At 43.4% G+C, this 14287-nt stretch overlaps 1 protein-coding gene across 1 annotated transcript in view; it reads left to right on the forward strand.

Annotated features, from left to right (window-relative positions):
- syne1a (spectrin repeat containing, nuclear envelope 1a) overlaps positions 1–14287 on the forward strand; it is a gene marked incomplete at its 5' end in the record, with an annotated part of 119062 nt that overhangs the window by 69933 nt on the left and 34842 nt on the right. Inside the window, 15 exons of the mRNA XM_080513806.1 lie at positions 103–1707; positions 2359–2696; positions 2848–2992; positions 3289–3507; positions 4933–5219; positions 5413–5578; positions 5668–5823; positions 6104–6256; positions 6661–6843; positions 7041–7178; positions 7474–7659; positions 8193–8315; positions 8524–8706; positions 10149–10292; positions 12559–12789. Coding sequence (XP_080369932.1) covers positions 103–1707; positions 2359–2696; positions 2848–2992; positions 3289–3507; positions 4933–5219; positions 5413–5578; positions 5668–5823; positions 6104–6256; positions 6661–6843; positions 7041–7178; positions 7474–7659; positions 8193–8315; positions 8524–8706; positions 10149–10292; positions 12559–12789 — 4257 coding nt within the window. The remainder of the gene's footprint in view (positions 1–102; positions 1708–2358; positions 2697–2847; positions 2993–3288; positions 3508–4932; positions 5220–5412; positions 5579–5667; positions 5824–6103; positions 6257–6660; positions 6844–7040; positions 7179–7473; positions 7660–8192; positions 8316–8523; positions 8707–10148; positions 10293–12558; positions 12790–14287) is intronic.

Genomic DNA, 14287 nt, shown 5'->3' on the forward strand with positions numbered 1-14287 from the left:
TCTTTTGAGAAGAAACCAAGTGATACAAGAACAAACAATTTCACTGCTTCTAATGTATTGCTCTTTCCTGTAAATAACTGTTGTTTAAATGACCTTCTTCAGGCCTTCACAGAGCGAACACAATTCCTTCAAGGTCTGGGGAGAGCATTGTCTTGGGTACAGCAACAGGAAAACAAAGCTCTGATTGACGACCACGTCGCTCTTCTGCCTGAGGACTTGGCCAAACAGGTGGCTGCCTGTCGGAGCGTTCAGAGTGGCTTACGGGCTTACCAAAGGGAGCTGGCGTCTCTGTGGGTCCAAGGGCGAGAGCTTGAGAGGGACGCCACCGACAAAGAGAGGGCGGAAACCTTGGCAAGACTTGAGGAATTGCAGGCTGCTTTTGAGACTGCGCTCCAGAAGACGACCCAGCACCTCACGAGTTTGGAGAAAGCCTTGACTTCCAGGAAGTACTTTCAGGTTGACCTGGACAAGACCTGCCTCTGGTTGAGACGAGCAGATGCAATAACCTTCCCAGAAATCAATCTGAGCAGTGCTGATGATTGCTCCGACCTGCAAATGCAATTGTCTAACTTTCAAAATGTCCTAGAACAAGCTTCAGAGTATGAAAACCTCCTTCTTATTGTCCAAAGAATAGGCCAAGAGATCCTCCCCACCCTGAATGAGATTGACCATTGCTACTTAGATGAGCGTCTCAATGCCCTGCCTCAGCAGTACAACGCCATCTTAGCTCTTGCCAAAGAGAAGAAAGACAGAGTCCAACGGATAATGTTAGAGAGAAAAGAGTTTGGGACTTTCTTTGATATCACTCGTAATGCACTGGAGGAACTTCAGGAGCAGTTTGACAATCTGGAAAAGCAGACTATCAGTATGAGAGAGGATGAAGCTCTTAGTTTGATTAAAGAGTATAGAAATATAAAAGAAGGTTTGGATCAAATTAGCCCTGCGGTGAGAGAACTCAGTGGCAAAAATGAGGGTTTCCTCAGCCGGGGTCAACAATACAGAGCTGAAGACACGCAGCAGCTGGTCGGTCTCCACAATGCACTACAGAGGAGAAATGATCAGAAGATCACTGACTTGAATAAGTGCTCGAAAGTACTAGTTGAACACAGCATAGTTTTTTCCACATTAGACTCTGAGTTGAAGTCTGTCAAAATGAAGTTTGACAGGCTAAAATCAGACAGAGACATAAGTGCCATAGATACAATCTCTTGCCTTTATTCATTGTTGGAAAGTCTGGATGGACTGAGCTGTCAGGCTGAAGAATGCAATCAAGGAACTAAAAATCTTGGCGTGAAGTTTGACGCTGCTGCCTTTCATGAAACTACATTGGTACTGGAGACTTTGAAGTCTCTACAGTGTGACATTAAATGTTTTCTTGAAGAAAGTGAAAGGACGATCACAAAGAAGGAAGACTTCACAGGAGAGACACAAAAGATGTTGGACTGGTTGAGGGCTACGAAGGAGGAAGTGAAGAAGCGCGTGACCCTCTCAGAAGTCTCAATTGAGACGATTCAGAAGGAAGTGCGGAGAGTGAAAACCGTTGAGAATGAGGTAAAGAGTAAACTGAGAGTAGTGGATGTTTTGTGTGTCAAAGAAAAGCAAAAATATGAAAGCAGGACGGGAGCTGTCCCTGCTCAAGTGGAAGGACGGTTACAAGAGCTGGCAAAGCTGGGAGCCGAGGTTCAACAAGAAGTCACAGCAAAACAGGTGAGTGTCTTTTACTCGAGAGTTTTTCTTAGTCCAACTATTTCCTGATGGTTTTGCTCATTTGTATTAAGCCTGATTTTGGACATTAGGCTTAATGAGTTAGGTTTTAATTCCTAATTTGTCGTGATTTTGAGAAATATTTGATGGATTAATTTAACCAGCATCTGCTTCTGCATAGTGGTGATACGAATTGCATTAAAGAAGCTGAACAGATGCAGATTCTGTAAAATTTGAATTAATTGTTGCGGGGATTGGAAGTCCCTACAATGTGTCTCAGGAGTTATCTTGACTAATGACCCCCCCCCCCCCCCCCCCCCCCCCCCCAAAAAAAAAAAATGCTCACCTTATGTCAGCTAGTAGGAGTTGACTACAGTAAGAGTTGGATGGATAATTATTTACAAATATTTTTCTGTATTTAATCTCTCTAATCTAAGTGTTTTAACCATTGACTTCTAATAAAGATCTTTAAAAGATGCTATTCCAAAAGTAGACTGTGCTTTTGCACGTCAGTAGAAAACTTAAACGGCCTTTTAGTGTGTTGCAGAACATGGCTTCTTGTAATGGCTGAAACATGTTTCTAAATTATGTTGATCAGTTTAGGTGGCGAGTGAAAACTCTAAAGTTAATTAAAATACCTTCTCCATTTTCTAGTTGGCGTTGGATCAAGCACTTTCCCTGGTCCAGAGGCACCACTTATCTCAGCAGGCCATGCAGAAATGGCTGGACTCCGCTGCAGCTCTGCTCCAGAGGGCCAGCAATGGGGTGGAGCTGGAGAACCAGACAGACTGTGCACAAGACCTGGAAGAAATCTCGGCTCAGGAAAAGAGTTTTGCTGCTAGTCTAGAGGAGCTGAGGGCTCTGGATGCTCCGCTGGGAGAGTTTGTGGAGCCCCAAGTGATGAGCGAGCTCAGAGAAAAAGTTCATGCAATGCAAATGAGAAACACGGAGGTCAAACAGCAGGTGGATGCCTACACAGAAATACAACAGAGGTTGGTGCCATATCACGTTTAAACCCTATCAATATGATTGTAGGTATTATATAATTATTAAATAATAACAATGCATTTATTCTGCATTTAATTCTTGCATGAATATACATTGAAATCAATAACAGATATCTGTAAATGGTATTTCTCTCAGGTGTGTACGTCTTTGGAGTTCTTTACAAAATGAGAAAGAGTCTCTGGTTGGACAGATGAATGATTCCGAAAATAAAATGGCCATGTTCATCACAGCAAAAGCTGTAAGTCTCCACCAGGCAGAGGAAAAGTGTCAAAGATACAAGGTGGGTCTGATGCTGTAAAAAAATTTAAAAAAAAGAGCTGTCAGATATTTATAGAAAACATCTCTCTTACATGTTTTGTCCCATGAAACTTCTACATTAAATTTCAAGATTTGTTCCTGTCAAGACATTAATATTTAAACACTCCCGTGTTTGTCTGTTATTCCTTGTTTGCCTGTGTCGGTCTGGAAAGTAGTGAGTTTTAGGGGAGCACTTTTGCGTTCCCATTGCATAAATGTTTCAGGAGTGTGTATTTATTGAAGAGCCTGCATGTTTCCATTCTTGCTGTTTGGCTGCAGTCTCTGGTGTGTCACATCGACCTGCTGGAGTTGCCTCTGAATGCAATGCGAGAGAACGTGACAGAGTTGGAGCAACTCATCTCTGAAGCTAGTAAAGCTGTTACCAGTCATGCTGTGATGTCACTATGGCAACGGTGGACCAGGCTTCGCAGCGTGGCCCAAGCACAGGAGAGAGCGCTGGAGGACACAGCGAGGGAGTGGAGGAGCTTCATTGAGAAGGTGAGAGGAGATTAATCGGCGTGCTTGTAGGTGGCTGCTCCGCGGATATGTGTGGGTCTATTACTAAATTGAACTAACCTTACTTTATTAATCCCCTTTGGAGGAGCTCCTTTTTTTCCACATTGACCAAATCTATTTATAAGATGCGGAGGTGCTGCCACATTCCAGTACTCCAGGCAGATGATGGGGGTCAAAAGTCACCACCAACATGCCGCCGCCACCGCCGCCATGGTTGAAAAGACTTAAATCCAACCAAATAGCAAATTGTAACACTTTCCAAAATAACCTAAAAGCACAGACTTGCATTAACACCAGCATTCTACTGAAAATGCAACAAAAAATGGCTTTTGTGAACAACAGTTTAGGTCATTTAATGTACTCGAGGGCTAAAAATAGACTTTCTGTTTCACTACAGGCAATCAGACACGGAGCTCAGAAAAGTAGCTTTTGACATTTTATCATATTCACCATTATTGATATTTTTGTTATGGCTACTTAAGTGTCCTTAACTATTGCTGTTTTTAATTACACCCCCCCCCCCCCCCCCCCCCCAAAAAAAAAGAAGAAGCCCAAACAAATTCCTCATATACTGAACATACCTAGCAAAAGCAATCGTTCTGATTGTGGTTTGGAAATGTTACCGTTTTCATAATTTATTTTTCATATTGCTGTCATAAGAGCTTTAGTTCTGTTCAGAGACAATCGGAAAGTCAACTCAATTCAGGCCATGTTTAGAGGTTCAAATTATATGTTAGTGCTTCAAGCTCCACTAAGTGTTTCAATTACTGCGCATATACGACGTGCAGTGGACCAACGCTGTGCCTCGAGCCACTCTGCGGAGCTGCCTGGACCTCTAAACACACTGTTCTTGCAGATTTAGGTCAAACACAGCAACAACTGAATACCAGTTGGTGTGCTGTGATGTAACTCCAGGCTTCGGGCCAGTTGTTTCCTCTTGCCAAAACACTCTGTCATGAAGCGTTTTCCCGCCTTTTGACCTAATTCGAGTTCCCAAGAAAACCCACAAAACATTGACTGAGACGGAAATGAAGTCAGACTGTAAGGACTTCCTCAAATGTGGCGAATTCTTGTTGTCCACTGTTTTCTTTCTTTTTTCTTTTTTCTTTGAGGCTTTGTTCAGCTGGACATGATGTCACTCTACAACTTTGAACCCAGTTTTTTTTTCTCTCACTAGTAGAAAGCTGCTCACATACAAAAAGCCTGCTTTAAAAAATGTTTTTGTAATAAATCAATAAAGTATCGACACAAATCCTTCTGAACAATCAATTAGCTTTATGAAGAACGTTTTAGATGAAATTCAAACATTATCCTGATAAACATGGTGACGCTTCAGCACAGAAAAGCTTGTTACAACAACAACTACCTCATCAACTTCATCTTTGTACGTAAACCTCCGGCCCACAGATGGAAAAGGTGCGCTCTGTCGCCAAGGCCCTCCACAGTCGTGTCCCAGACAGCACAGTTGAGAAAGCAGCCACCAGGGCGGCGCTGCAGAGTCTGCTGGAGTATCATGACTCCTTCAGTCTGGAAGTGGAGAGGGAGCAGTCCATACTGGCTCTGCTGGGGCAACAAACCCGCAGCCTCAGAGGAGACGACGAGAAGGAGGACGGAGTGGAAAGAAAGACGGAGAACGGACACCAGGAGACGTCGTGCCTCCAAGAGATCAGAAACATGCAGGAGCAATACGACAGGTGCGCGGAGTGGTGCGGTGGGGGACAACAAATGAATGGGATGCCCAACACTAGCTATTGCAGTAATTATATAATAATGCAACAATGCAAAAAACCAGCAATGGAATTATATCAAACACAAATTTCCTTGTTAAATAAAGACACGACTCATTGCAGAATCTGTTTTACTCATCACCTTTGTGTTTGTGTTTAGTCTCATGTTGCAGGTGTGGGCCAGCAGAGCTCAGGTGCAACAGGAGCTGAGAGAAAGAGAGGAGGTTGAGAAGGAGTTGGGCTTGGTCAAAGGCTGGATCCAAGATACTCGTGGTTTATTGCTGAGTCCAACTGCGGACCTGGATTCACTTCTGCAAGAACTCGAGGTTGGCTGCTCTATAAACAAGCAAACCGAACACAATTACAAACCAGCGTAAAATGTGATCACTTGAGTGGGATGTTGTTTGTGTTGAAGACTGCACATGGTGAGGTCATCAGCAGACGTCAGAGTGTGGAGCGCATGACGGAGTTGCAGCAGTCGAAGTACCAGGACCTACAAGCCGGCCTGCCCTCCGAGCTCAGCATGCAGCTCGCCGAGGTGACTCTGGCTCTGGGCTCTGCTGAGGATCAGGTAACCGCTCCTTTCCAATGCGGTGTTCCGACATTACAAAGTCCAGCCTTAAACTAAAATGTGCTATTTGTGTGAGACAGAATGTGCAGTTCAAGAGTGCTCTGTTGTGCAATTTTCTGCTTTCCTAGTCGCTAGTTAGAGTTGGACACAATTTATGAAAAGTCTCTTCACTTAAAGTCAGAACTTTCCACTTCTAAATTGGAAATATCAACAATTTTTTGTTGCATGTCAAAGCCAACTCTGTCTATAAACACTCGTTGTGTATTTCTGCTGTCTTCAGGTGCAGGCAAGAGAAAGAGAGGTGCAGCAAACCAGAGATGTGAAAGAGGACTTCAGCTCCAGACTGCAGGACATTGAGGCCAAGCTTAAGACCATCACTTTAAAGCTGGACGACAAGGGCGCCGACCTGGAGGACGCCAAAGAAGAAACCAAAGTAATCAAACAGACAGATTGACTAATTAGCAAGCAATTAACCCCTGTTAAATTGACTGTTCATTCTGCAGATGTTGAGGTTAATGAGTGTGTGAGAGTTGGACTGACATGAAGTGAATTCTGCTTTTCCACACTGACCCACTTTGGAAAGAAGCGCTCCAGATGGGAGTGTTGAGCCGCTTAGTTTGCCATCCTTGAGACATCCCACATGTCTAAAATTCACTAATTAACCACTGCTGCTGCCCAACAAGTTGTTTAGCCCAGAACATTTGATAAAGCTACACACTTCAACGTTTGTGCCATTTTCTATGACTCATTAGTGACTGTTCCCCACCCGACCAACATTTCAACCAGATCATTTTTTTTAAAGGTTTAGTGATGCTATTTGCCTCTTCGCCTCCTCAGGCTCTTTGTGAAGAGTGTGACTCCTGTGGCTGCTCTCTGGCTGAGCTGGGAGTGGCTGTGCAGGAGTTTGGCGAGCAGAACCCTCTGCTGTGTAAACAGCTGGGTGATGCCGTCGCGAAACTGACCGAGACTCAGCGCCACACCATGCAGCAGGTCCAGGACCGAGCCAACAGACTGAAGAAGGTGAGGTGCACAATAGAGTTGTCCGTCTCACGTGAGCTTCGCCAAAAACACAATTTTTTTTTTTTTTTTTACTTTTCTCTATGAACCACTGTGTTTTATCTCTGTCGGAGCTTTGATCCAGCATCGAAATGATTCTGTTGAAGGTGATTTACTATTTGTATTAATTTTCTTCTCTTCCACTTTAATCCTGTGAGCAGGCCGAAAAACAGGTGGAGGAATATCAGAGTGTGAAGGCATTCATATTGGGCTGGGCAGATAAAGCTGAGGTTCTGGTCACCGGCAACATCGTCTGGAGTTCTGCATCTCAGCTGCAGGAGCAAATTCGAGCTCACCAGGCGAGTCCTGATTTTTCCCGCAACAGAGATCATAGATTATACAAAACGTGTTGACGTAGCTGGTATTTTGTGGGGGATGGAAATCATGTTTGCATTTCTCCCCAGAAATAGATGGCATTGTTTTCTCCAGTAATCTATTAAATCAGATTATACCCACATTTGCAGCCAATTACATTCCCACACTTACAGTGAAACGTTGCTCTGCACACTGTTTTAGCCAGCCTTTAATTAGTGTAATTGCACAACAAGAAAAGGCTGCTTTCTTGACTCTTAATTTGTGTTCCTTTGGTGACAGGCGTTGCTGCGCGAGTGTCGAGGTCTCCATGGTGACCTGGAGGCAATGGGGGAACGGGAGGGGCAGCTGGCGGATGTGTTGCAGACCGAGGGGTGGAGCCAGCAGGTGAAGCACCTCAACAGACGCACGGAGGAGCTGCAACAAATTGCCAAGACTCGCCTCCAGAGTCTGCAGGATGCTGCAAAGGTAGAGCGTCATTGACGGGACACATCAGTCACCATCCGACCTTCCCATCCATCTTCTCACACACGCACATGCACACACACACACACACACGCACACGCACACACACACACACTGGGGAGGTTGCAGTAAATCTGCAACCCCACAGTGCCCCCTTGTGGACAAATGCGCTGTAATGGAATGCACCGTTTCAGCATGTGCAGCAATAATCTTGTAATAATCTGATTGCCATACAGCCGGTACCCAGAAGATGGTCTGGTGCTCTTTGTGACTAACAACATTTTGTATTGGAAAGCCGTTTACTGTTTCTTCTGCTAAGCACAATTTCAAATTTAAATGTAGTTACCTTCATTTGAAAATGATCAGCTTGTATTCTTCCTTGAAGGGTAAAAATGTGCTTATGCTTGCTAAAATATCCACCTGAGCTTGAGACGATGTTTGTTTTCTATTTTATTGCAAGTTCCTTTCCAAATGTGTACGAAAGCTCAAATATGCAAGTTCCTGCCTTTTGATTTGATATATCTGTCTATCCTCAGGACATGTTGCGTTTGGAGGCAGAAGTTAAGATCCTCCATGCCGCCGTAGACCAGATCCAGGTTACACTTGCTTCTCCTGACCTCAACAAGCTCAGCCTCAGAGAGCAGCTCACTCAGAGACAGGTGAATACAGATCTTTTACTCGCACCAACTCAAATACAAGTGTACATACACAGGAGGAGCCTGGAGCTGCAATGTGATGTTAAGAAACAAGTATCTTCGATTATATTGCCGACTGACATCATGAAAGTCATATTATGAACACAATCTCGTTTAATTGTACAGCAGCAATTTCTTCTCTTTAACACCCCCCTCTTTATTCTCATATAAGCGTCTGCTGGTGGAAATGGAGGGCTTCAAGCAGCAGGTGGCAGCAGTACAGCAGTGTCAGAGCGCCCTCCGGCTGCCAGAGGAGGTAGTGGCCAGTCTGTCGATCTGCCGCACAGCTCAGTCCTTGCAGCAGGAGGCCAGTCAACTGCAGCATACCACCATCCAGCAGTGCAACATCCTGCAGGTAGAGGGCAACTTCACATTTCAGTATTATGTGATCACTTGTATAACAGTTCATTAACCACATGTTTTGCACATTGTGTTTTCTTTATTTCACATACTTTTTCTGACTAAATTCCCAAACAGCCACATTCATTGCACCGCGATCCCTGTTTTGTTTGACTTGATAATTCTTCGTGATCTGAATTCTGTTCCGTCGTGTCTCTACAGGCATTTTCAGGATTGCCTGTGTTTTGTTTTAGCCCCTATGAGAACAACATTTTAGGGAAGATAAGAACTCAATACAAATCAGTGACTCAATGTGAAGGACAAACAAGCTCTGATTTTTTACATAAAGTAAGCAAAATGTTACATGTATACTTGTATAACTGAAACAAACAATGGGATTTTTTTTTCTGTCTCAGGATTTTACCGAAATTGAACAGCTTTTTTAACAACAGGAATTTATTATGGGAGCTTTGTGTTAATTACACTTCAATAGAATATTCTGTAGTTCTCTGTTCTTCAACACACAATGGAAAACTTGTGGTAATCTGCCAGCATAGCCTTGTCCAAATTTTAACAACATCCTGTTTAATACAGAAAACAAATTCACATGGACACTATGTCCCACATTCACTTTCTGAGACTTTATCTGAAGTATATGTGCAGGAGAGAAATGATCTAGTGCACATTTCAACAAACCTCACTGAAGTAACAAAGGCAGGATGGGGCTTTGTCATTTAGAAAAGAAGAACTTCTGAAGTATCAATAAATATTATTTTGATTTTAAAAACTATAACGAAATGTGTTGTATGATTAATTTGACCAATATTCCATTTTTTACATGTGGAGGAGATCTGGTTTTTAACTATTTCATTGTTGTGAGTAATTTCTTTGAAAGGTACTTATTATCCCTCGACACCAGGCTTGCTGGTTTTGCTTCTAAAATAATGTCGTTGCGAGGTTCAGTGGAATAATCTGCTGTACCATCCAGTGATTGATGTACGTCTCTGCAATTAGCAGAAAATGTTTGATTTTTGTTATCGCGTTCTCATGGGTTTTTTCACACGAACCTGCATGTGAACTCGTTCCATGACCATCGCTATATAGACACACACACATACAAGTGCCCATGGAACGTTCATAAAACCCAGACGGTGCTATGGATAGCTTCCCAGTATTGTTACTGTCGATCACTATTTTGCAATCTAACCATCCCCGACCCATCCAGGCCTGGACTGCAATCAACCAGTAAAGACCACATGCAGATTTGACACACAGTTACAATTATAAAGACCAAATCAATATTTTTAAACTCCCCTGTCGGTGTTATGGCTGCTCCATGTACAGCTACGATAAGAAATGTCACTACTTTTGGGTTTCTTGTGCGAAAGAGGCAAGAAATAAGACTATTCTTCTTCTGGGTTCAGTGATTTGTTTTTTGCTCCATTTCTTCCTTAACAGGAGGCTGTGGTGCAATACGAGCAGTACGAACAGGAGGTGAAGAACCTCCAGAGATTAATCGAAGAGGCTCATCGCATCATTCAGGACCGGCCAGTGTCCACCAGTAACATCCAAGAGCTTCAGGCTCAGATTCACCACCATGAGGTACAAGAGGACTCACTGCATCTTAGTTTGGCTCATTTATAGCCATTATATGAAAAATACTGCAGCAATAAAAGCTTTAAGAGCGTTTTGGGAAATTTTTTTTACTAAAGTGTTTGGAAGTTGCCCCAAGAGATATACTGCCTTCAATTACAAGTGCATTTGTAAGTCTGGGTGAGGTCAGACTGTAGAAGTGTGTAATGAGGTTAAGTAAAAAGTGCTGAAATATTTGGACATGTCAGGTTTTTGTACTCAGATGGTGTCACGTTGAAACAGAAAGTTTAACTTATCAATCACCTCATCCATAAAACTGTTTTAATTTTAAAATTCAGCTGGTCTTTGTCAACAACTGGAATTTCTATTTCACAAAGCTTCTCAGATTGAACTCTGAGAAATGAAGAGAATGAATGCAATGAATGCAATACCAGTCTCAAGCTGCATTTTACTCTCTGGATTGTTGTGTATTACAGTATTGACAAGTTTCATTGTCAGAGGTGTACAGCAAACAGCCAATGAATGTGACTTTACTTGGAATTTGCCAGTATCTATTCTTGCGTCAGTATTTTCTTCACCCTGAACAAGTAAAACAGATTGTGGCCAAGTGTTCTGCACATTGTACTGGTTTTTTAATATATATATTACTAGTAATGCAGATGGATGGATAAGCTACTGTGTGGTCATCCTTCATTTGTTGGAAGAGTCTTTGGTCACAAGATACTGAGCTTGTAAGTAAAGTAACAATGAAGAAATTACTTTAGATCCACCACTGTACACATTGAAATTATAATAAAGTCCTTGTTGATAAAATGGCACAGATTCCCTCAAAAGGCAATGTGTTGGACATGTGCTACACATTTTTATCAAATGAGGTCATATTTATTTCCACACCAAATGTCAACATACAGAAGCAGAACTTGAGTCATAATCCCTACCCTGTATGGTTTCAGTTTAAAATGTCACAAAAAGAGAAGTTGTCGCAGGAATATGTAATAATCTACTGTAAATAAGTCGATAAAGGAAACCACTAACCATCCCATTAAGACGAGCTCTACTTTTAGCTGTTCACTAATTTTATTAACGCCATTCAGGTTTATTGTTTTATTGCTGTTATTGAAAAAAGTAAATATTTACATTAATGCTCTTTGTACATCAGATAAGCAAAGCGATGCCAGCATAGAGCAGCGCAGAGAGAATATTGTACTTCTCCAGACCCAACTCATCCACATTCCTCTGTTATCTGGTGGCGCATGCGGATATAATCTGCAGAGATGGGTGGCATAGTTACACAGTTTTCACCTTTAGCTGTTTGAGCCTCCTGCTTTTCTGTTGCAGCCCTACATTGCTGAGTAAGTGTGCAACTGCATAGATGCAGCTCAAATCTCCTCTAAAGCACCTTGCAGATTTTCCTTTACTCTTCAGGTATTTTTAGTAATTTATTTATTTATTTGTTTGTTTATTTTCATTGCTGCAGTCTTGCTGTCTCTGCAGGGTCGCTTGGCATGCCTTTGTGTTTATGTCTGAGTTTGATCTCTAAGCTCTCTGAGGAGAAAGCTGCAGCTCTACTGGCCCAGTTAGTCACATGACCCGATTATCAGTGCAGTGGCCATCTGCGGGACAGAGTGAAAAGAGGGGGGAGGAGAAGGAAGAGGAAGACAGGAGGGAGCTGGGCCGGGCCCTTAGCGTAGCTGTAATTTGACACCATCTCTGTCATTCTTCCTCCCTGAGCACGGCTCTCTTTTGTTAACTGAATCCGCTCCGGGGATTGGCGGAGAGGCGAGGCGACGGGCGATGGAGGGGGTTGCAGAGCAGTGAGATCACTTCCTGTTTTTCCTCTGCCATTCGTGTATGTGTGCGAGAGGGAGTGTCTGAGAGAGTTTGAACTATTCCTGCCAGGGTCTCTTGTCTCAACCAAACATCCTGTCTGCTGGCTTCACCGCCGATCTGAGTCACCCGCCTCTGATTGGCTCCGAGATACAGAGGAGCAAGCGAGAGAGAGAGAGAGAGAGAGAGAGGCAGTGCTATTCTCTTTTTTCTCTTACACAGTCATAAACCAAACGCTAGAGACCGGGGGAAGAGAATGCATTCGCTCCACTCACTCCGCTCATACCGGCTTCCCATTCAGCGCTGAGCCATATCAGCCTCCCCCCTTTTCTCCAGGATCTTTTTTTCAAACCAGGAACTATTGATCTTCTGTTGTGGACTGAACCGCACTCTCCTGATCCTGGGGGTGCTGGTGTTTTTCTGCTTGTGTGGGGTGATGTTCTGACAGGAGCTCGCCCAGAAGATCCGTGGCTACCAGGAGCAGATCGCCTCACTCCACTCCAAGTGCAAGATGCTGACCGTGAAGGCCAAACACGCCACTATGCTGCTGACGGTCAGCGAGGTGGAGGGCCTCTCAGATGGCATGGAGGAGCTGAGTGATGAGGAGATCCCCAATTCCATGGCGAACACCACCACCGCTTCCAGCAAGCAGCTTCCTGCACATCCCTCTGTCGTCATGGTGAGTAGCAAAGCATTTTTCTGGGGGCACACACACACACACACACACACACGCACACACACACACACACAAAGCATGGCTGTGTTTGTGTGTTTGCATGAGTCCACACTTTTTTTTCTTTCCCTTCACCGTTTCTGTACAAACTTTTGATTGTCGAGCATTCCCACAGGTGCTTCAGGAATTCGCAGTAGTGTAAATACCTCAGTTATTCATTAAATTATCGAAGTATTAGAGTACCATGCCATGGTCAGACTCTTGTTTGCCTGTTATATCTGTGCAAATATACACCTCTATAATTCAGTACCAAGTTCACAGAAAGAATGAGGAATTCCCTGAGACCTATGTATTGTATTTGTGGCCAGATTGATTAGTTACGTTCACGTCTAATGAACATAAAACAACTAAACTCAGGTCGCTTGCTGTCACTTGTCGGTATTGTCAAAACGCTTTTGTGGAATTAGGCTTCTGTCTCTTCATGTAATCCAGGACTGACTCAAAGATGTTGAGATCAGGGCTCTCTATAAGTATGTAAGTAAGGGGGCTCCACCATCTGTTGCAGGGTTCCTAATTCTTAGTGTTAATTACGATTGTTTGTTCAGTTTGGGGGTCAGTGGTTTGTTGCAAAATGAATGAATGAACAAGTCACTTCCCCGATAGCATTTCATGACAGATACAAATGTGAACTTCCTCTCTATTGTTATTGTTTCTGCTGTGTGACATACTCTGCACCAAAATAAATCAGCTTTCCTTCGATCCTCTTCTCTTTTTTTACCTGAAGTGCTACTATTTTAGTTTTCTCTCGTATACCACTGTGCCGAGAGTGTGTTACTTTGCTTCAGATGAGCTTTAAACTGTCCACCTGCCTGTATGTCAGCCTGAGCTTGATCATTCATATGTCTTACATATTGGCAGATACAGGATGTAAATGCACTCGATCTGCCTCGATGGTCTAGTTTTGAATCAGTTCCTTGCCTGATTGCTGTTTGTGGTGTGTTTGGTCTCAGCAGGCCAGGAAACAGGATGTGTGTGTGTGTGTGTGTAGGCATGTGTGTGTGTCTTTGTGTGTTATGTATGAGCAGGTTTGTGTGTATTGTAATGCTGGTGATAAATCCACTGTTTGGGCTGCTGATGTCCTTGATTTCTTGGCTCATGGAAAAAAGTTACTGACATTGTCACTATAGTGCTTCAATGGACTTGTGTGTGTCAAAACTGTGAACTTCTCACAAACACAGGCATGCTGGTGCTATTTATTTCATTGTATTGCATCAGAAAGCCCGGGAATTTTTTTTTTTCCTCTCAATATAACAACGTTTCGAGTCAGGAGACCAAGTTTGGCATTCACTGCCAAAAACGCAGCCCAGTAGGGCTTGGCTCACATTTCAGCTCTGCCTCTCCACTGAAGCATGCAGACACACTGACAACTGTGCTACTTCTAGGACAGCTGCTGTTGCATTCACGAGCCTCAGCCTCTGGTAGCTCTGTCAGCTTTTGCTCATCT

Source organism: Blennius ocellaris (genome assembly GCF_963422515.1).
Source record: "Blennius ocellaris genome assembly, chromosome: 18".
Taxonomy (NCBI): Eukaryota; Metazoa; Chordata; class Actinopteri; order Blenniiformes; family Blenniidae; genus Blennius; species Blennius ocellaris.